The 24,333-nt window shown below is 31.8% G+C and overlaps 1 protein-coding gene across 1 annotated transcript; it reads right to left on the minus strand.

Annotated features, from left to right (window-relative positions):
* Window positions 1-23,699, minus strand: LOC131848852 (mitochondrial folate transporter/carrier). Its single transcript, XM_059198803.1, has 6 exons — window positions 23,342-23,699; window positions 20,171-20,324; window positions 12,655-12,904; window positions 4,794-4,907; window positions 4,103-4,248; window positions 1-446 (listed from the first exon to the last, which is right to left on the minus strand). The coding sequence occupies exons 1-6, from the start codon at window positions 23,490-23,492 to the stop codon at window positions 302-304; spliced, it is 960 nt and encodes a 319-aa protein (XP_059054786.1). The 5' UTR covers window positions 23,493-23,699; the 3' UTR covers window positions 1-301.
* Between the last annotated feature and the right edge of the window lie 634 nt (window positions 23,700-24,333).

Here is a 24,333-nt window from a genome sequence, read left to right on the forward strand (position 1 = left end):
AAACACACGATTTATGCACAATATGTAAAAAATGGCCAGCATTAAAAATAGGTTAAGGACACGGTCAACGTTGTCACTGAACAAAATATATTTTATATTAACTGTGCCAGTACTTTCATTTTACATTAATTCCATGTTGAGACATAGTTTCAATTTTGTTTGAACTCATAATAAGGCAATGTCCAATAGTTTCTTAAAAAAACGTATCTACTCTATGGGCAATGCAATTTACCTTTACTATCGTATAAAGTGCGTTCCTATCATTAACTTAATATTTCAAACACTGCCCTAATCCCGTTTACTAGGAAGGCAGCTTTATTTCCTGCTCCCGTTTCAACAAGTAATGCGAAACGTTTTCGTATGTCAAGAACGTGACCATAGTGGCCGGAACCACCCGCACCAGATTTGGCTTCAGACCCTTGTAGAAACCCTGCCAGCGTTCGTGCCTGGAAATAACAGGAATTCGTATATTTAGCATTGAAATAGTATATGTAATGAACAATTTACTTACCGTTTTCTTTTTATATTTTAAAAATAGAATGTACCATAATTTCGTGATAAAACATTTGATGTCTATGCTCTTTTGCTCAATCATAGATGATACATACAATATACGCAACTTTATTTCAATGATATTATTAAAGAAGTTTAGTAAATACAAGTACAAAAGTCTAGACTGTTTAAATTATTTATATTAGAATAAAAGTCACGTAAATATTTACGCCAGTATATAGCGAGACGAATCAATAATACATTTACGTTCAAATTTCTTTAGTTACTTACATAATTTTAATTTCAATTCATGAAAGGTTCCTACAATAACTATATAGTATTTGATAGAAAAAAAACAACATTTATATAGTCAATTTGTTATCATTTATTGATTACACAAATTGAAAGAGAGTGGAAATAGTGGAACTTTAGCAATTATTATAAAAATATAATTATAATATTTCACTAATTGATATTGTGGCCAGCCACTGAATAAAACTATAAACACTAAAGTACACAACAACAGCTCCGGTAATCACTACCTATTATATCAAAATTTGTTATTTATTTCATTTAATACCACATTTGTTCATACAGAAGGTTGAATAGTAGAAAATGTTTAAATACATTGTTTAGGTAAATTTATTAGATTAAACAAAGGAGGACTTATCTCTAAAAGAGATCTCGTACAGTCAGCTCAATACAGCGTGTCAATAAACAAAATAAATATCCTCCTAACACAAGGTCTAATAACATTGCTTTACAGTATACGAATCATAACAGGATTTGATAATAACCAACCGAGTTTAATAGACATCTTGCACCATGATTTTAATATTAACACACTGGACCGTTTTCAACGGCAGTTGTTTAAAGATACAAAAATTGTTGAAATTTATTAGTGACACAACAAATATTAATTACAATAAAGAAAATAAATATTATTTGAAAAATTTGTACTGTTTACTCAAAGAAGTAAATTTTAAAATAATAATAAAAAATTCAATTACAGGCATTTTAGAAGGCAGTGAATTTGCCATTAGAAATTAGCTTTTACAAAAAAAAAAAACAATTAGCAATCTTAATATCAATTAATATATAAATATAACTATAACCATGATTTGTGACGACTTATTGCACGCTTATTATTTAACATAATAGACCTTAACGGTTTAAACTTAAAATCGATTTTCCATTATTTCTTTCCTGTTATTGCTTTTTTGGAAATCGACTTTAAAGATCCGTTCTTAAGGTGGATTTTTCCCTACGATTGTGCCAAATTGGCGTCAAAAAAAGAAATTATTTTATTCGATAGTACATTATCGGAGCTGTTGTATGATATCAATAAATATCGCTGTGACAGCGCAAAGAAATCAATAACGCCTTTTTCAATCACAAATATTTTTTGGTGCGTTTTCAATCGACCCACACGCTACACTTTTGTTTATAACAAAAGTCTACTACAATTTTCTAATGTTAATTATCTGCCCCAACAATCTAGGATAATAATAGCATATCATAAAATATCTGATTAATATTTCAAACATATTATTACGTTTTATTGTTTTAGTTTACATTTTATCACATATATAATGGTGAATGGTGGAATAGGTAAAATGGTCACTTTGAATGATCAGTAAATTATATTAGGACAACAATTATATTTCATGCAATTGAATTGTTTTCTATGAGACTCACGAAAATGGCACTCTTATTTAGCTTTTCTTATTTATCATATAAGATGTAAATTGCCTCACAGTGAATTTAAGACAAAAAGATTACAAATTTCCTTTTTTCTGTACAAAGCTATCCAAGGTAACCTGAGCAGATACTCAACTGTCAAACTTCCTTTGCTCCAACATAACAACGTCACTGTTATCGTTTTTTAAAAAAACTATAGGATCATATTTCAATATATGACAGATATAAGGCAAATGTTAATAATTTTAGAATTCCATAATAAATCACCCAAAGTGGCTATTTTAGCCGACAAGACAAGTTATGAAATACGTTTTTTTTTCATCATCTATAGTAGAGATCTTGTACAACAGTATATATATATATATATATATATATATATATATATATATATATATAATAACAATATATTATAGTTATTAGTGATAGAAAAGCGCCAATTAAACCAGAACGTCATCGGATGCGCCCGCGCAGTATTAAATACAAACCTACATTTCCTAATTAATTAGAACCCAATTTTTCTAGAACTTATTTTATATATTTAAATTAACAATTGTGATATACCTTGTATGTGATACGGTCAATAAATATCATGTTTTTTATATTATAATGAATTACTACATTCGTGACATTATAAATTATAGTTTATTGATAAATTGTACTAATTTTTATGTGACAGAGCATGAAATGGAGTGATTGAAAGAGTATTTTTTTTTTATTTTTGTGTTATTTTTATTCGTTAAGAAATTATGACTTTACTACCTAAAGCAAAGGCGGAGATATAGTCTAAAATTAGGAATTTGAGGTAGAACCGCTTTAAACTTGTATACATCTAAAATTTAAATAACGAGAACATCTATACTTTACTATACGCAAATCCGCAACGAATATCTAACGAAACAACCGCATAAGCAAACTTGGCAGAACACGGCAGCGTGACACCAATCATTCACTATTCGATTGTTTTATTCGATACATCGATGCGGACATAACTTTACGCGTTTCTAATTTAGACAAGTTGAAATATTCTACCTCGTAAACAACCTAACGACGTCTCACCACACATGTAACGTTATCAATGAAAAAAACCGTCTTTTTTAGAAGGAGATTTAATAAAACACGAAACATATAAGTACATAACTATTATCACAAAATTTTCAAATTAAAACTAAATTGTGCTACGCATGGCAACATCGCTGTAATGCTTGCCAGCTTTTGTTAAATAAATTCAGTCACGATCTGATGGGAAAGAGTACTACTACCATTTACAAGAGATTACGAATTATGGCGAATATATAATATAAATAAAAACAACAACATATGTCGTGAGACAGGTTCACAATGTATAGAGTAACCATAAACAATGTATACAGTAACTTGCTTAACACTAAAGAGGTTTCATAATCGTTCGAAAATAGTCGACGTACAACATCCATTAAATTACATGAATATTTAAGTAATTATATTCAATATTTTAAAACATATTTATAACAATCCAAAAACCTGTCAAAACTAATTCTGAATTCGTATACAGTGTACAAATCGAATACAATATAAATAAAGATGTCAAAAATATTATAAACAAAGAAAAGTAAATTACAATAAAAAATGCATTTTCAAATTAAGAATACGTTAAACGGATACAATAAAAATTCGTGCTTACACACTATGCCTTACCTCTTCACACAGAAGTTGTCAAAATAAAACCCTGTGAGTGACAGCTGTCAAAATCGAATTAAAAATTAATACATACATAGACAAAATAAATAGTCGTGCACTTTCCCATCAGATACGGTGGATTCAATCGTTGTTCGTGAACTTCTCCCATATGAGCATAACTAGGCATATGTTAGGCGTTACATGTAGGAGATAGGGCGTTAGGCCTTTGTAAAAGCCTCTGATTCGTTCGTACCTCCAGGTCTCCCGGATGCAGTGCCAGGCGCCGTCGTAGCTGCGGTGGTGGTCTTGGAGACGCGCCCTCACCACTTGGTAAGGGTAGGTGGCGCCGGCGGCGATCAGTTTAGATATCGCGGCGAACGTTAGATATTCCACTGACGTCTGTAAAATTACATATACATTTTCATAAGTCAATACCGTCATAATTGTTATCCCAAATTAGATAGTCAAGTGCTTTGTCAACTGTTAATGTCACGGTAAACGCAAAATTTCTAAAATCAAATCAAATTGAAATAAAATGTTCTAATCAATGCATAAATGAATATTTAACATTTTTTATTCCCTACAGTCCAGTTCTCTATACAGAATCAATTGAGAAGATTAAAATTCCCATAAATATTAAAACACAACATCGTCTTACGGATTACTCTGTTAGGTGTTTCCATCGCCGGATCATCAGACCAAAATATGAATAAACACAATTTATAGTACAATTCATATAGCCTAAACAAAACAGTGCATGTACTATAAGTACGAGACAACTGATTAAAATATTTTTATCATGTTTTTAATTCAAACATAATATAAATATAAAGCACTAGAGAAAAATATAAACAATAATACTCTGATAGTCCGACGGTAGAGACCAAAAAATAAGGATTTATTAGCCATCGATGTAACATTAAAATATATTTATAATAACTTACCAATTTGATATCAATTGGCAAATTCCTGTATTGATTGTAACGATTCTTCATTTCCTCGTATGTCATGAACTGCAGGGCACCGTGTGATACTCCAAACATGCCGGGCACAAACCCCTGGAACATATAAACATTAATAAATATATATTTATAAAAAGTCATACTACCCAATGACATTTCGTCTCAAACTAAAACGCGTGTTTAAAATCTTTTTTCCATAAAAAGATTATATTTATAAATATTGAACAGCCTCGGTGGTCCAGCGGTTAAGCATAGCATTAATTCCGATGGTTCGATTTTTCGCATACAAATATTTGTATTCATGAGTATGATTGTTTGTATTGGCCTAGGTGTTTACTACGTATATTATAAAAATATACATATTATCCATCAATTGCTTTGCCATTTAAATTGTAAAAAAATATAAATTATGGAAAAATATGACGATTAAGATAATTGCAAAGTGTCTGATTATACAATATCATCATCATTTCTGATAAGCCTATCAAAATTACTCGCTTACATAATATTAAAATTGAGTAAACTATGCCACTGGACTTCAAATACTAAAATAAAATAAAATTATCATTAAAAGAGACCCTTTCCAAAACTTTGGTTTATAAATTGATAAAACAACCCTACATTACGGCAATTTATTATATTATAAACAATAAATTAAAAAAAATAGGTATTATTATAAATCGTAACAGGTGAAAATTGAAATAAAAGAAAATCATTATTCTTTCACCAGTGATAAGATAACAGAGGCTCGATTAGGCAAATCGCACAGAAGTGGACTTGAACAGATTTACTTTCAAGAAGTTGGGATGCAAAGAAGAAATCTTAGATTTATATTAAACTAGCTAGCCGCCCCGGCTTCGCATAGGTATTATACATAAAAACCGTCCTCTTGAATCACTATATATATTACTACTATGTAAAAAAATATATTATGGGCGACTCAATTCAGCTCCCTATCGATAGGACTAATCCGTTCCTTTCTGTAACTAACCCAAATTGAAATTACGAGTAGTATAATCAATAGCAAAGTGACATTATTTATTACGTTTTCAGAATTTGGGAAACACTGCAATTGGAATAAAAAAATTATATCCTCAGTTTCTACTAAAAATGTTTTATTATTTCCCTTAACGAAGGTCATGCAGATGTCTGCATGTTACCTCGTTAGCAGAATTTAGTAATAAAATAAATATTAATATCGGGTATAATTTTATTTTTAAAAGAAATTTTAATAAGATGTAAGTAATAAAAATGCACGAAAAACTAAATATTCGACTCACAGACTTCTCTGTTGCCAGTATTCTGTTCTATGATTGGACCGATAGAAAACTATAGCCATCATTTGAAGGCGTATTGATACTGGGTAAATTACTATGCAAACAGAGAGGCACGAGTGTCCAGTTTTATTAGGCATAGCTACGTAAAGATAAGGAAAAACGTGCCTACTGAAAAACGAATTATGTCGTTTTTACTGTTAGGTATGTAATTTTGTAATTAAAACACTGCAAGTGAATCGATATTACTTATCAATACAAAAATAACACGACAAGGACATTTCTCTCCACGACGTAATAAACCGGCTATTAATCCCGACATAAAGACACAGCAGTAAGAAAACAAAACATCTAGATTATACGTTATCCGGATGACATGATTACTATTAACTTCACTTTGGGTGCATAATAATGCTCAATAATTACTCTTCTTATGCATTACACCCCCCCCCCCCCCCTCCATGCGTTACCTAAAATCAAGTATACTTTTAGTACTTACAAAGATTATTAAAATACCTACAAATTTTATTCTATAAAAGTCAAGACTTACCTACAGCTACGCCGCTTTATGATTTAGCGATCGCGCGTTTGACGGAAAAATAAATACACGTGATGACCACCCTTGTGACTTGGCGTAATTTTTACCGACCCCCTCCCCCTTCCGCTTTCGCGCCTCACGCGAATATGTACGGCGTTAATATAGCTAATATTAAATATCCAATTTAGATAATAGTGTTCCAAATAAAAAATCTGAACATAAAGAATGCAGGGCTGACGTAATAATTTAGTAGGTTGCATTCTATGCCGCTTTATCTCACGAACTCGGCCAATCTCTGGACCAATACTTAATAAAGTTATCATCGAACTGGACTAAAGCAGTTACAATAATGGACAATAACATTGTTATCGAAACACAAATATGTATTAACATAGAAACAAATATTCAGTTCATAACTCCGAATGAATTTTCCACAGTCATTAAAAACGTTCCGCTGGTTTGGACATCTGCAAAATGTCATATGAATGATAACAATAAATGATCCGATGTATATTATTATACAGTACATTTTTCTATGCACTTTTAAAGTAATGAAAATCAAAGTGGATCAACTAGGTTGAACTGGATCACCAGTATATAAAAGTAAATAGTAAGTACTTGTTAGCGGCGTTGTCCCCGTGACCTAAAAGCAATCATTTATCAGGATTTGTTAAACACTTATAATTCGCATTGAATAAAATGAAAATGACTAAACAATTATTCATGGTAGTGGGACCTTATAGCCACATATGAACGTAAAGTTTTTTCTCTTAATTTTTTTCCTAACGTCCAGTTCAGTTTAACTTACATACATTGTTACATTACATAATTTAATTACATTACATTTTATTTACATTGTTCTAATATAGGTGTCTCTCTAACATTAAATTAAAATCCCGTGCACAACAAATATTGCCATATGCGTTCGTCATGTCCCGAATAACATGTATCACAAAACAGAGTAGAATTACATCGTTTCTGATTTAGTTGATAATAGAATGGTGATTACGTTTTGTTTTGAAAGCTAAAATCAAACTACAATATGAATACAGCAAACATACATGTAAAACTAAAAATATTGTTATCATTTGTATAATCGTCCCTGACCACAGTTGATCTACCACAATGTTGACATGATAACACTCACAATCACAACAGTCTCAAATACAAAGATGCAATAATAATGTACACGCGAAGGGGTAGTGTGATGAAAAAGGGGCGTACTGCGAAATTACAAATCAGAATATTCGGACTAAAATGTAATAAGGCCATATTACAAACTGAATTATTAACTCCGATAAATTTGTAGAGTCTAATGTTACATAAGACATTATTAATATTAACCGTTACACATCTGTACCAGTAGAACGCTAGGATAAGAAACTTAGAGTTAGATTGGTAGGAAGATTGAAAAATATACTTAATTACGTTTTAAACGTAATTCTAGTTATATAACAGAGCATCAAAGGCGAGCATAAAATTCATCGGATTAATAAAAATATGTTTAAAATGCGCTCCAATTGTGTCCATTCAATAAAGCTAGATAGTAATTTCATCGTACAGAACCAACTATACATATTGTGGCTATTCCTCTCCGAGCGATTCCGCGTCCAATTCAAACGGAGATCGAAATCACGACGATACATATCGAAGATGCGATCGAGATTTGAACGCCCAGTGGTGTCCAGACTTAAGTCGTATCCATGAGACAAGAGCTGGCCTTCAGCTATTCCATAAGTCCATCAGTGGATTTAGAGTGCCATCTGCACTTATCAGTTTGTTGTTCAGTGGAGCTGTAGGGCCAGCTGCAGTAGGTATTAGAACAGAACGAAAAAAGATATGCTATATTTCAATAATTATTTTTAAAAGTCAGCGAAACCTACTGTATAACAGGCGTCTAACAGTATACGTCCAATCCCTATAATCTATAGAAATAAATGAGCATGCGAAACAACGGTGACTTGGCACCGCTTTCGCTAATAGTTAAAACTTTCCGTGGGCTATCTTTAGAAGACGATTTACCTACTAAACTGATTTTTGATCATGAACCCAATGTCTAGGGTATATCTTTTTAGAATGTTTTATTTACAATCCACACTACATGTTTCTATTTCTCATTTCAAAGTACCCAATACATTACTTAGAGTACATATTTAAAAAAAATGTACAGCGCAATATTATATTCTAATTTTTTTTATATTATTTTCATTTGCAACAAAATTAAAAAAAAAATTAGTACTTTTAATAAAATATTTTTCCTGTACCACTTTTCTATACTATCTACGGTATAAAGTTTCCTTTTTGCGTTTATTTTCTTTTCTCAACTGTCATTTATTTAGTATTTTAGGACGTCCGACAGGGAAGAGTAGGTAAGGTTAATACTATTGGTCTAATACTAGTGGTCGCCTGGTGGTCGAAATTAGACCACAATTAATTTAAATTATAAGTTTGAACATTAATAAGACCTTAGAAGACCTCAAAGACTATAGAGAAATAATATTCATGAGAAACAATACTAATCTATTCTCAATTTGACCACAAATTTTAACAATATACAAGAGTATATACGTCAATGTAATGTTTTTTTTTAGTTAATGTATTTTTATGCATATTTTTACTGCACGCCTCTATATAAACTATAAGTGTACGAAATTTCATACTTCTCTGTTCGCGCAATTTTCATAATATAATGATATGCATGTCAAGCGACTAATATTAGCGCACAGAAGCAAGTTCTAATAAATAATTATTTAATTATACTCATCGTTGCCACAATGGCAAATTATACAATTTATTATACATTATATTAATATATGTATATTATAATTATACGACATTATAATGCCATTAAAGTATATAAATCTGTAATAGTTTCATGTTTTATAGCAATGATCTCGGCATGACCTTAGTCTAATTTCGCACGTGTGGCGTGAGTAATTTAATTGTTTCCTTGTAAACGTATAGCATGTAGTTATTATTTCAGTTTTATTCTCCAAATCTCAAAAATAATGCCTATTTATTTAAGTAATAAAGACATTTAGATTTGTATTTATAATATTAATAATAAACTTGTTTATTATTATTTCTAGTGTAACTCCAACTTGAATTCTTATTGCCAAACATTATCATTTTCAACTTCCTGCCATTCTCCCATTGAATATGTTTTTTTCTTATTAATAATAATGATAAGGTATACGCACGTGAGGACAGGGGAGGAAGAAAGCACTAGGAATAATAATTTTATTTTTTATTTTAACATTATTATTATTCATAGAAAACACCCACGAGTACGATACAAACAATCATACTCATGAATACAATGTTTGTGCCGTGCGAGGAATCGAACCTGCGACCACCGGAAGTAAGGCGGTGTGCTAAACAGCTAGACCACAATGGTTCTGATTCTGACCATTGGACCTTGGGGACCGCCGTGGAGCTCGATCTGACGTGGTACATAACTAGGGATCACTAATCACCATTACTAACATCCCCTTCCCTCCTCAGATATATAAATAATGACACTATTACATAAATCGTTGGAAGATTTCCATATTACATAATTAGGTATAACAACGATTTAGATATATTCACGTTTAGGTATATTCATACTAATTAATATTTTAATACCTGTGCGTCAGACTAAGGTGATATTGGCTGTTAAAAATAAATTTATGAAACACTAGCTGACCCGCGCAAGTTCGTCTGCAGCACACTTACTTGACATTTACAATTATGTGTCGCCAAATATACATAACTTTTTAAATTATAGACTACGTGTTATTGTGATGAATAATAATAATATTAGTTTTATCAAAAACAGTTTAGTGGGTTTTGCGTGACAGAGTAACAAACATCCATCTGTCCATCCATACTCGCAATCTTTCAAGTTTATAATATTAGTAAGATAATATAATTTACATTCTCAATAAATGAATGCATCTTCGTCTTGCAGATTCAAGAATATTACTATAGCATTTAGTGTGTTCACCATCAGTCTTAACATCTCTACTTTACTGAAATAGACTTTGTACAAAGTCGTCAGTTCATCATTTCTTTTAATCTTTGTAATCTTTATTTCAGATGAGATATGGTAGTGAAATTACAGGGTAAACAGGCATTACACCTTAGTACTCTGGAAAGGATAAGTGTTTTGACTTTTGGCGAACAATTGAATTCTATCATTAAAAAGTGGTTTAGAGACAAAATATAGATATTTTTATTTGCATGTGCAAAATATTCTACGATTAATTCTTGTTACATCTAGAAAATATCTTTTTATCGTTTCAAAATAATGTTGTTTTTTTTATAATCGACAAGTAATTCAAAAGAATTCGTAGTTGGTAATAGACGCTCACAAGCAGTTTATTATACGCCTAAATAATTGCCAATAACCAGAGTGTTGTATGTAATGCTGACGAAACTGACATTTTGCACATCTAGTTCGATACTGGAGTAACTAAAAAATTACAGATTTTGGAAAATCCACCCTAAAGTTTTAGCACTAAAGTCTAATTTAAAACATTTCCAGTTCTAAGTGTGCTATGTACCTATTATACTCGTAATAAGAAAGTGAAAGGATACGGATACCTTACAGATCTTGGATTTAGTTGTCATAATGAGATAGATTATGTACTATCCAAGTTAGATGTCAACACTGCGATTCCGGCACTTACATATAACTTATATGAAATATGATAGGATGAGCATCAAATAAGATTAATAGGACTATCGTAACGAATTCGTCAGTAATTTACAATAAATGGGTGTGTGTAATGTTTTTTTTGTATTTTATGTAATTTTTATGCATAATTTAAAACAAAATATAAGCTTTCTGCCTACTATATAAACTATAATTGTGCGAAATTTCATAATCGTCACCATCGATCGACCATGCATTTTGCAAAAAGGGCTACAAAGTATTTACTTTACTTATTAAAATATAAATAATTAGATGAAGCTAGAGCTTAGACATTTGGCACATAGTCTATCTTGTGAGAACCCTATCGTATAGATAGATAAAAAGACACGATAATAATAATCCTAGTTACTGGCTTGTTTTAGTTACTACGAGATTATGATATACACACTCATTATCATGTTCGATATTAACAAGAACTGAGCAAGCAAAACAAACATTGTTATTGAAAATAGGTATGTAAATCAATGCTTTACGATTTAAATTTTCCATAATATTATAGTAACACGTGTAGGAGGCAAAGTTTACTAGCATTAACCTATTATTTAGATCACCGTTCGCATTTGTTATACATCTATATTTGACAGCCCCGGTGGCCTAGCGGATTAGCACACAGCTTTACGACCGATGGTCGCGGGTTCCATTCCGCACATAGTACAAACATTTGTATTTATGAGTATGATTGTTTGTCATCTGCATGTAATAATATATATTATATATGTATTTACAACAAGATTACACCTTCATCTCATCGTTTAGTGGCGAAATAAAGAAATAGCTCAAGTAGAATAACTATTACATCATCACTCAAACAAAACAATTTAATATAAGTTTTTGCTTTTTCTTCAAATACTCTAATGCTGTTGGGCGCAGCTGGCCTTTACAGCTTCACCGGACGATAGGAGGTGAGTGCAGATGGCACTACAAATCCGCGGAAGGATTTATGGAGGGGTTGAAAGTAAAATCCCGTCTGAAGGATACGACTTCAGTTTGAGTGCACTGCTAGGGGTTCGAACCTCAGTTCACCCTGTCGTAATTTCGATCACCGTTTGAGTTGGACGGGGGATCGATCGGAGACCGGGGTACCGAGTGCAATTTAACCTATGTATCTAGTAATGTCCATGTCGGGTTGACCTCCACGCGGTTCCCCCTGGAAACCATCATGATAAATTCCTGGTGAATTTGTCACGATGGGCAAACTGACCTGACCTCACGCTCATCTTATCATCCTCCACTGGTGCCCCGCCAGCGTAAACCGTTAGCGCAGGCGGGTGCACCATTCCATTATCATAAAAAAAAATCCTTTAGGGCTACTAATACATTTCTTTTACTCACCCTATAAAGACCTCTGATTCCCTCTGTCCTGTAGATCTTGGACAAGCCGTCAACCATGCCCTTATATCTCTTGTGCTCGGCCAGATGCTCCTCGCTGTACTGCAAGCACAGTCGAGTCTTCACTACCCAGATGGGATTCGTCATAACTAGGGACAGAACCCCAGCTTCGGCGGCCGCCAACATGTGGAGCCCCGGCCCTAGAGGGGTACGAGCGTTCCCCCCCTGAATCCATGTTTTTATTGCGTTATAGCTGAAATTAAACAAAAATAATTATTAATCTCTTCTATAATATTATATTCTTTTCTCAGGACAATTCAAAGCGCCATCAAATCGCAAGCTAAGCTAGGAATAGAATAAGAATAAAATTTATTTCGGAAAACTTAACTTAAGTAACATTTTATCTATGACTCCAGACTAGGTTATGCCTGTATCATGGAAGTCAAATTTAACAGTCAAAGTTACAATGGTACGGTGATCAGAGAGATGATGAAAAGCTGTGAGGACTAATAGTTCCATTGTTAATAGTCTAACCCTATTTCTTCAACCTTCTGTTCCGTCAAGGGGTAAAACGATTGTTAGTTATATTGACTAATGAATCCATGGCTAGCAAAGTACCATGTCAGGTAGAGCTCCACGCGGTTCCCCCTGGAAAACATCGTGATAAATTTCTGGTGAATTTGTCACGATGGGCTTATGTCCATCTTATCATCCTCCACTGGTGCCCCGCTAGGTTAAACCATTCTAGTATTATCAATTAATAAAACCATTGTAGTCTATTCCTAATGAATTCAAACAGTTCTACAAACTGCCACTATAATATTAGTGGATAGGAGAAATCGATTTATCAATAACATTGACATCATTTTGTTAATATAATTGCACCGTGACCAACTGGAAAAAAACTTAACTAATAAAAAGTACTAACAAAAAGCAAAGACATACTACTTTCAGCTAAATATCGGTTGAATAAAAAAGTACATTGTCTACTCGTCTTTAAAAAAAAATCAAAATATGATGGCCTGAAAACTGATATAAACTGAAAATTCAGTTATTCGTTAGTCTACTAACCATTCAAGGCAAAGCAATATATATATTAAATTATCATCCAAATTAAATTTTTAACGATCTTTTCATGAGAACCTTAATGAATAACTAATGTTTTAAATTGATATTAAACCATTTTTTATGTAATATATTAAATAGATGAATATCGTATATTTTTATTAACAGATGCGGCATATGTTATAAGAATTCCAAACAGTATTTTTCCCCTTGCGAAAGTCGTATCCGTCCGGCGGGAGTTAACCTTCAACCACTCCATAAGTCCTTCCGCGAGTTTGGAGTGCCATCTGGACTCGCCTGCAATCGACCGGTGTAATAGTAAAAAAAGAAGTTGTATTGCATTGAACGTTGGACGTTGGAGTGAGTTTTCCGTATTTAGTCTCACATTTGGTTTATTGTGCGTGTAGTGCCAAGAATACTAGAGGCAGCTAAGCTACTTCTAGAAGCAGAAAAGCTTTCTGGGATCGTCAATAATATTTGCTAAATATGTATATTTTCATTAATAAATTAATAGATGGTATCTCAAAAATACCCATCAATAGCGTTCTACAAATCTACACGCGTACGATGTCGCGATCACGAATATCTACAAAATAAGTTTTATTTAACGAATCCTGTATAATTATTGATAATACAATTTATCATTTGGAAATAGTAGTTAAATACGAGCCGTTTACGTGCAATTGACACGTTTGGGTCTACGATGACGCCATGTTGCTCATGACAATGTGGGTGTAATATGCGATTACTCAGAAACACATTGCCGCAAATTATGTTTGGGTATCAAACATGTTGTGTACGAAATCAACATATCCCGTAACTTGGATACGGTTACAACATTGTTACTGAATGGGCTAGGCATTAGACGTTTCCACTAGGTAGGCCGGCAGCAAAAAAAAACCCTAAACAAACAAACATACATGTCACTTCGTTCTTGATTTCTCGTCTTCTAAGCTAGATGACGCGTTATACATACAACATCGAAATGACAATCTACAATATTCGTAATAAAACGTCCAGAACATATGTAGTTGCAATACATACGTGGATTATAATTGTAAAAGTACCTACATTTTAATGAGTTGATTAAGATACATAATTATTACGTAGCCCTAATTAGTAAGCGGCACTAATAGGTTAATGCAATGCTATCAATAAAGTCCATTCTAATACAAAGAAAGTTGGACAATTATCGTAAACTTATACATCGCAGTGAGAGAACTACAACGAAGAACCTAAAACGAATGCAGATAGATTTATTGAAATACGCTTCCGTTCCATCCTATATCCTACTAGCTGTACCCGCGACTTCGTCCGCGTAAATAATGAAAAAATATTTAACACAATTAACACAATATAAGTCAAATAAATAAGTTTCATCGTTTTAGCTTCCAAAATGATAAAAAGTAAAAATAAATATTTAATCAATAGGCTAAAAAATAAATTTCAAGCTTCTAGCTTTAAACATAACGATACATCTATATAACCTTGGATCTACCCTTTCAATCCTCTTGCAACCCTTTTTCACATTAAAAAGTAACCTATGTCCTTTCTCAGGATCTAGTCTATCTATGTCTGTTTCAAATTTCAATTTAAATCGGTTCAGTATTTTTGGCCTGTAAGCGAGACAAACAGACAAAGTTACTTTCACATTAATAATATCAGTAAGGTATTTAATAAACTAACTCTAAAAAGACAAAGAAAAAAGTTTAATCGTTCTAGCTTCCACAACCACACAAACAGCAAATTTCCACAATAACTTTCATTCCCTATTTTATTTTACTACCCCCCTCCCCCTAAGAGTAAAAATTTTACAAACATTGAATGTCATATTTATTGATATTTAAACAACAGCCTAAAAATGAGTCTCAAACTTCTAGTTTTAAAAAATGACGATTCTTCCATACAGCGTACCATTGCAACTCCCTTACAATCCTTTTTTCACATTCAAAAGTACCCTATATTCTTTGTCCGGGTGTAAACTAATTGTGTACCAAATTTCATTTAAATTTTTATTTTGTTTTGGAGCGTAAGACTGACAGAAAGACAAACAGAGTTACTTTCACAGTTATAACATTAGTAGGGTATTTAAAAATCTATCCCAAAAGAACCAATGAAAATAATTTCATCGTTCTAGTTTCAAAAATGACGATTTTACATAAAAACTTGCATCCCCTATTTTATTTTACCCCCTTAAGGGTATTTTTTTACAAACAATAAATGTCATATGTATTTATATTTAATCAACAGTCTCAACAATAAGATTCAAGCTTCTAGCTTCAAAAATGACGTGTTTACATAAAAACTTGCATCCCCTATTTTATTTTACCCCCTTAAGGGTAATTTTTTTACAAACAATGAATGTCATATGTATTTATATTTAATCAACAGTCTCAACAATGAGATTCAAGCTTCTAGCTTCAAAAATGACGTGTTTACATAAAAACTTGTATCCCCTATTTTATTTTACCCCCTTAAGGGTAATTTTTTTACAAACAATGAATGTCATATGTAATTATATTTAATCAACAGTCTCAACAATAAGTTTAAGCTTCTAGCTTCAAAAATGACGAATTTACATAAAAACTTGCATCCCCTATTTTATTTTACCCCCTTAAGGGTAATTTTTTACAAACATTGAATGTCATTTTTATTTATATTTAATCAACAGTCTCAAAAATAAGTTTCAAGCTTCAAAAATTACGATTCTTCCATACAATCTTTCATCCCCCTTTTAACCCCTTACAACCCTTTTTTCGCATTAAAAAGTAGCCTATGTCCGTTCTCAGGGTCTAGACTATCTGTATACCAAATTTCATTCAAATCGGTTCAGTAGTTTTGGCGTGAAAGCGAGACAGACAGACAGAGTTACTTTCACATTTATAATATTAGTTTTTGTCGCAGCACAAAAATATATTTTTATCGTTTCCGTACAAATAATAATTTTACAGTATTAATCTACAAACCAACATTTTGTTTCTTACAATCAGCTAAATAATTTAAATAGTTCCATAATATATGGCACAATGAAAAGGTCATTTATTTTATAAAAAAGACAGTTAGTTTTTATTTTAGTGAAAAATAAGAAAATTCTATTTTGATACAACAACCATATATTTATTAAAGTATAGGTAACTTTATTAATTTTGTGTTAATGCTTTTTAAATAAACACCCACACATTATTTCTGTATAACCTACAAAAATGGGTAAATAATTTAATTTCGGATATTGCCACACCACAACATTCTTTAAAAAATGTAAATAATAAAATGTGAAGAAATTGTGATTGTTATTAAGTTTTTTTTTAAGTTTGTCAGAACAGGGAAACAACATTTGACATTTATTATTATTTAACATTGGACATTGACTTTAATTTTTGTAATTCATATTGTAAAACTTTAAGTTGGGCTAAACTGGGCTTGTATCCAGAGCCGTAAAACAAATTAATAAAAAATATCGCCAAATTTGTCTCGCAATCGGCCAATTTCAGGTTTAAAGAAAAAACACATACACACGATATACGATTTTATCATAAAAAAGTGTCAAAAAACAATATTTTTACTAAACGTCAACGTCATGTTTCCGGCAAGATCTTTCGTTTTACATTATGTTATCTGTGGTTTTGTTCTCTGTGATGGATACCTTATTGGCGCAAAATGCACGCGATGTGTTGATTGGTTGTTAGCTAGTGAAATGAAAAGATGGCGAATGGCGCAAACGCACGCGATGTGTTGATTTGTTGTTAGCTAGTGAAATGAAAAGATGACGAATAAGGATTCAACCGCATAAAGATAACCTTGTATTTCCATTTTGAATCCCTTACAACCCTTTTTACGCATTAAAAAGTAGCCTATGTCCTTCCTCTGCGTCTAGACTATCTGCGTACTAAATTTCATATAAATCGGTTCAGTAGTTTTGGCGTGAAAGCGAGACAGACAGACAGACAGACAGACAGAGTTACTTTCGCATTTATAATATTAGTAAGGATTGCAACAAGGATCTAAATTAGAACGGTCTGACTCTACTAACTCTAGACTAAACTCGTATACACCAGACAGGAGGCCCTAAGTCCTTATGCGAGTTTAAAGTAACATCTGCACTCGCTCCTATTTTCATCCGACGAAGCTGTAAAGGCCAATGTATCCAACAGCATTGTCTAAAAAAAATAGTTGATATTTTTTCAATAGAAGTTCCTTTTATGATCTGCAGGATTTAAAAGTCGTTATTATATGAATCATAATGCTTTCTTTGTTTATTGTTGATTTGCTTTGTTAATCCACCGAGTTTAATAGGCCTCTCGTACTGAGAGCTTGGTGTTAATGAACTAGTATATTTTTATCGTCGGGTTATACGAGTATAAAGTAAAATTGTTACGATTCGTGTAAAGCGGGCCTCTTTATTTCTATTACTTATTATTTCTTTTTTTAAGAACGAATTTTAACTGAGATTTATGCTTACGAATACTACTGGATTCCATTATGTTTACAGTTACAGATGTATACAATTTTAGATCAGTATGGACCCTGTTAGGGCACGCAAACAAAACAAATATATTTTTATAATAAATTATTAATATTTATATTTATTTATACATATAATATAATAATATTCATTTATACTGTATAAACGAATATTATTATATTAATATGATAGGTGTATAAATTATACACCTATCATATTCTAAATTTTATCATTCTAATTTATGTTAGACGCTGTTTTCGTCTATATTTATAAGGTTGATGATTCTTTTGTTTTATTCGGAAAGAAAATTGAATCATAATTTTTGGTATCAAAAATCAATTCTATCACGCTAGAAATTGTCTATTTCAAACAAACAAGTAGTCATTAAATATATAGAACCATTCTTATATTATTTAATGGAAGAAATCCAATGTTTATGATTTTTTAATTACAAAAATAACAATCGTGCAGATATCTAAAACAGGTATCACAGATATTTAAATATAGATGTCTGTCCTTTAGTTTTTGGCATTATCTGCATACTTCTACGTAATAATTAAGGTCATATATGAGTGAAGATGACTTTTAGAAATGCGTTTTGTTTCCCTTCCGTGTTTCGATGTGCAACAATTAACAAAAAAGATGAGGTATTCATTTTATTACATCAGTTATAATGCCTTTAAATTACATATATCCAACCAACCAAAAGTAGTCAATAAATGTTCTACATATATATAAAATATGAAAAAAATCTACAAATATTTATTATTCATTATTCTTTCAGTCTTTCACACACATAAGTAAACAAAAAAAAACAAAGTAAATTTATTCAATTCCTAAAATTTTATGTGTGTATTTATTTTCCATCAACTTCAAAGGATAAAAAAGAGCTTTCTATTTAGACAGTGTTACTAATGTTTTTATTATGGATTCGTATTTGCGTACAATTTTGAACATCTTTTTGAATATTCATTTTTTATATAAGTAGATACATATATTAAAATATACAGTCCTACTGTTAAAATATTACATTTGTATTTCACAATTAATCTTACCCTTTTGCTAATATTTAAAAGCGAAGGTTTGTGAGTAGATAAATAGTATGGATGAATTTCTTTTACTCTTTCACGCAAAAACTACTGAAAGGAATTTGATGAAACTTTACAATAATATACTTTAGCTCATACATAAGAATAACACATAGGCTACACATTTCATGCGGATGATACCGCGGGCACAGCTAGTTTCTGATATAAAATATATAAAATCAAGCTTCTCAGTAGTTTTTTTATAACGTTTATCTTTAAGAGCAAGGTCACGAAATATATATAAAATTATCGGCAGATAAATGATTTTACTGTACACATTTATAATATTCAACTTTATCTGATATTTAAATAGCATTATTTATGCACAGTAATCCAGATAAAGCAGATTCTTCTCTATACCTACAATCCGAATGAAAACCGATCAAAGTGAAATTTCAATTAGCAATAATGTTCCGAGACTTGATTACATGCAGCTCCTTTACAATACATACATATGTAGAACAAACCAAGTTGTACGGGCTGCAAGTACAATTGTAAAATAATTTATACGAGTATGAGTATATAACTAGATACAACGAGATATAAGGAGAACGTCGACGCGACTTACACCCAAAAGATCGTGAGTTCAAATCTGGGCGATACTAGAAAACAATATCTTGTTTGTCAATTTATATTTCTTACTCTCCGGTATAGGAAACACCGATAACAAAACCAAAAGTTAAACCGAGAGATTACAGTGGTAGGTTTGCCCACTGTCACATTAGATTCAAATAGATCCAGCAAAATATGTATGTATAATACTATGTAGCACCACGTGTAGCTTTCATCATGACGTCTTTTCGACCTTATAAGTTATTCAGCAAATATGATACTAATACAAATATATAATTGTTTTAAGACCAAAATAAGCATGCAAAAAATTTCATTCAGTTTTAACACTCACAAAAGGAAATAAAATCCCCAAGCTGACCCGGAGCCCCAAACGTTGGGAGTGACGCCTCTGTAGAGTCCTTTTACTCCCTCCTTCTTGACTATGGTTACGAAAGCGCTGCCAAGGCCATCGTATCTAGGTACTGTAGCGGTCCTGCCGTCGTTTACTGCAACACAATGCTAACATTACTACTTTGTGGTTACCAGTTTGATATAATCTACAAGTCATAGTGCAATACTATATAAAATTGGGCTAGCGTGAGTCAAACTTAGGGTAAATCCATACTAATATTATAAGTGGGAAACCCTGTCTATTTGTTACCCTTTCATGTCTGAAACGAATGTTCATCAATGAAATTAAGTAAAAAAAATACTTATTCACAAGCTGTGCCATCAATTTCACCCGCAAGAAATGTATGACCTTTGTGTCATTATAAAGTATAAATTAGACTATACATGGGTGGCAAACGGCCCAATACAGCCCATCTAATGGTAAACGGTTAACGTTACATGTCCGTGCCGACCCTTAAGAAACCTTAAAATACCCTTCTTTAAAAAACCCTTACTGTAGTCTCTCGAGAAAACCTTGGCAGGTAGTTCATTCCGCAATCTAAGTGTACGCGGGAAAAAGCTCCTCTAAAACCGCACTATCCGAGACCACTTAAGTTCCAGCGTGTTGGGATGAACTGTTCGGAAAAAATCTGTTCAGTAATTATCGCGTGAAAGGGTAACAATAATCCATCCAATCATCTATCCATCATTCCTCGCGATTTTTCGCGTTTATATTAGTAAGATATAGGACCTTGCAGCCTTTCATTGACGTCATAAATTTCTATCTCAATATACCATGAAATAATAACATGAAATAAGGACATATTGCAGCAATGGAACCACTAGTCCCCTTTAATAACAATTTCTCCCTTGACTAATGCTAGTAATAAAGACTATAATTGGTTTCATTACTAACAATGCATCCTGTCAGATCGACCTCCACGTGGATGTGTAGTGTCGCAGTTTAATTAAAAATATCAAAAAAATTAAGCACGTGTAGAATTGTAATCAGGCTAATTTTAATAATGGTCGGTGTTTACTGACTGAAAACACTCGGGATGATTTTCTATATTGACATTTTACTTTGAAATTTATTCCACTGAAAATATTTAACACTCTCACACATGTAAGGATACTATTTAAAATAAAAATGCAACATAAATTAACACATGGTGTGCAAAATAATATCTTTGTTGTATATGTCATAAAGCTCAAAATAGAATATGACTGTGTTGCACAGTAATTGCCAACAATGATGTCAAAGCCATCTCATTTATTCATTGACATTCAGAGAAACAAAGGTATTAAAATATTTCAACTTTCAATCAAGAATGTTGGTATTTCTATTGATGATTGTAAAATTAATGTAAACTAGTTTTTGGGTATAACTTTGTTATATAATCATGATTGGTAGGGATAAAAAAATAGCTTACATCCATCAGTATGTTACCTTCTATACATATATACCAAAATAATGGATTAATTAAAATATTATGGTACCAAACTTTAACATGCAAACATATTTACGCATTACCATTATAGTATTAAGATACATATAAAATAAAAATCTAATCAATATATACAAAACTACTAGGTCGTAAATAAAAATTAATATAAGAAAATATTTGTATATACATATATATGTAATTTATGTGTATTAAAATGATATATGTATATGTATATGTGTTATTTATGTGTATAAATAATAAATTTAATTATTGCATATATCATCTATCTACCCCTCTAAAGAAGCTGTCAGGAATAATACTCAACCTTTGTCATGGGGTAAAATTAAATGAAGACAATAAAAAATTGTAATGCAATGTAATGCAAAGTACATTCACCTTTATACTATTCACACAATGGTGTATGAATAGTTATTTACGAACATGTCTAAAAAATATTCCCACCTTACAGTTACACCTTGAATGTAGATATTTGTTTTTTTTTATACTACAATGGTGGCAATCAAGCACTAAACACTATTTCAAGATTAGTATACAATAACACCCTGCTTAACATGGGAACAAAACAGTGTTAAAAAAGACTATCTTCCTTTTCTTTGGAGTCACGACTAACAATATTTTTTTTCTTCTTGCTCAGTTAATTCTTTGAGCTCAATATTAGAAAGACTAGCTGCTGTTTCTAGAACTATTTCCTTAATGTCTTTCTGTTATGTTCCGAATCCCCAGTTTGAAATAAAGGAGCACTAAACCGAAAGTGTTAAGCTAGGTCTTAATGTATACTTAATAGTATTGTAATATTGGTCATAAGTACTATGTTTGGATTCAATCACTGTTTCTTTATTGATAATATTAATAGATTTCTATCATGTTTTTCAGTTAGGCCTATATTTAGTATGACTCATTCAAATGTACATAACAAATTTACTAACTAGAATAACATGTTTATGTTTAAAGGTAACAGCAAAGTAGTCAGACATGTGACTGTAATACATGTAGAGCAATATATAAGTGTTTATTTCACTACTGCTCTGTGAAGGCATTTAATTCAATAATATAAATATTTACACCAAATACCAGTATATACATATTCTATATTGTAAAACAGACAAAACTAAAACTAAAAATAAAGAAATTAACAGGGGGATGTTTTGAAGGAGAAATTGTGAATAAGATATGATCTCGTGAATGTCAAACTATATAACTTAGTCTATTAAAAATTACCAACCCTCTGCCGAAAAACAAAATAAATTAATAGGTAGCTGTGCCATCTGCCAATTGAATTCTCAGTCAAATGTGGGCATAACATAGGATGCATTCTAGAACATTAACAGTTGACAGTACCTCCTACTACTTTATCAGGTATTATAGTTGTCAATCAATTATTGTTTCTTTTACTAAACAACTAATAACTATTTAGACTCTAAAGTGACTGTAACAAAGGGAGTTCCATGAGAGTAATGTAAACAAAGAGGCTGATCACTGTACTTTCACTGTAAAATGAAGTTCAAGGTCAAATCTGTGAGATCGCGCGAGATCATACGATCAATTTATGTTACATAAACGAATGGTCAGAATTTTCGCCAAAAGTCATATGAGCGATCGATAGGTTAACCTCGTAACATGCTAAGAACAGATTCACATGGGCTTAGAATACAGTAGACACTTACCAGCAAATCTAATTTTTATCAAATCCAGAGGGTGCAAAATTAAAGTGGATGTCACGCCACCTGATATACCAGCTACCAGGTGCTCGTATTTTATATGGCTGAGCAGAGCAAGCTTAGAAGACGATGAATTAGGATTTTTCATTGTAGTCATGACGTTTAAACTAGATCACAGACGAAACTTCTTTACACATCTTGCGAGACCGTAATTAAGCTTATATCTACCGGCACACACTTTCCCAGAATTCGTTTACTAAATTTAATAAAAAACAGTCTCCACTTATCATATTGCTCATAAAATAATCCCACGAAATAACGTGTGAATACAAGGAATTTTAAGAAATTAATGAATGAGAATGATTGAAATGTATGCAAATGAACGAATGAACTACTTTTATTGAATGAAAACTAAATGAATGGATAACGAAACGAACTTTTTTTTAATTTGTTTCTAAATTACGTCTTAGGAGCACAAGTTGTAAATTATATTGATAGATCGATAGTAAGTTTTACAATAATACATATTATAAATCAACTAAAAAATATATATATACTTAATATGAACCAAAAATTAATATGGCTGTTAACTCTTGCTTTTCTATGAGAATAGTAACTACCTAATGAAATAAAGGCTATTTTCATTTTACTATTTGTTTTATGATTACAAAAAGTACTAACAGCATTCAAGATTCAAGATTCAAGGTATTGTTAGGTTAACTCTAACGAGTAAAGTAAATATCATCATCTCAGCCCGGAAGTCGTCCACTGCTGAACAAAGGCCACTCCCAAGGATCTCCACTACGATCGCGGTCGCCACTCGAGGACATTACTGCCCCAACGACCATCTGTCCTAAGAGCTATGTGCCCTGTCCATTGCCACTTCACTTTTGCAATTCTTCGGGCTATGTTGGTCACTGTCAAAGTCATATACTAATGGTTAACTCAGATTAATATTTATCGCGATGATAATTAACCTTAATTGTCTATGATTTAAT

The sequence above is a fragment of the Achroia grisella genome, unplaced genomic scaffold, assembly GCF_030625045.1.
Source record: "Achroia grisella isolate CSIRO2021 unplaced genomic scaffold, CSIRO_AGI_Agris_v1 utg1096, whole genome shotgun sequence".
NCBI classification, from domain to species: Eukaryota; Metazoa; Arthropoda; class Insecta; order Lepidoptera; family Pyralidae; genus Achroia; species Achroia grisella.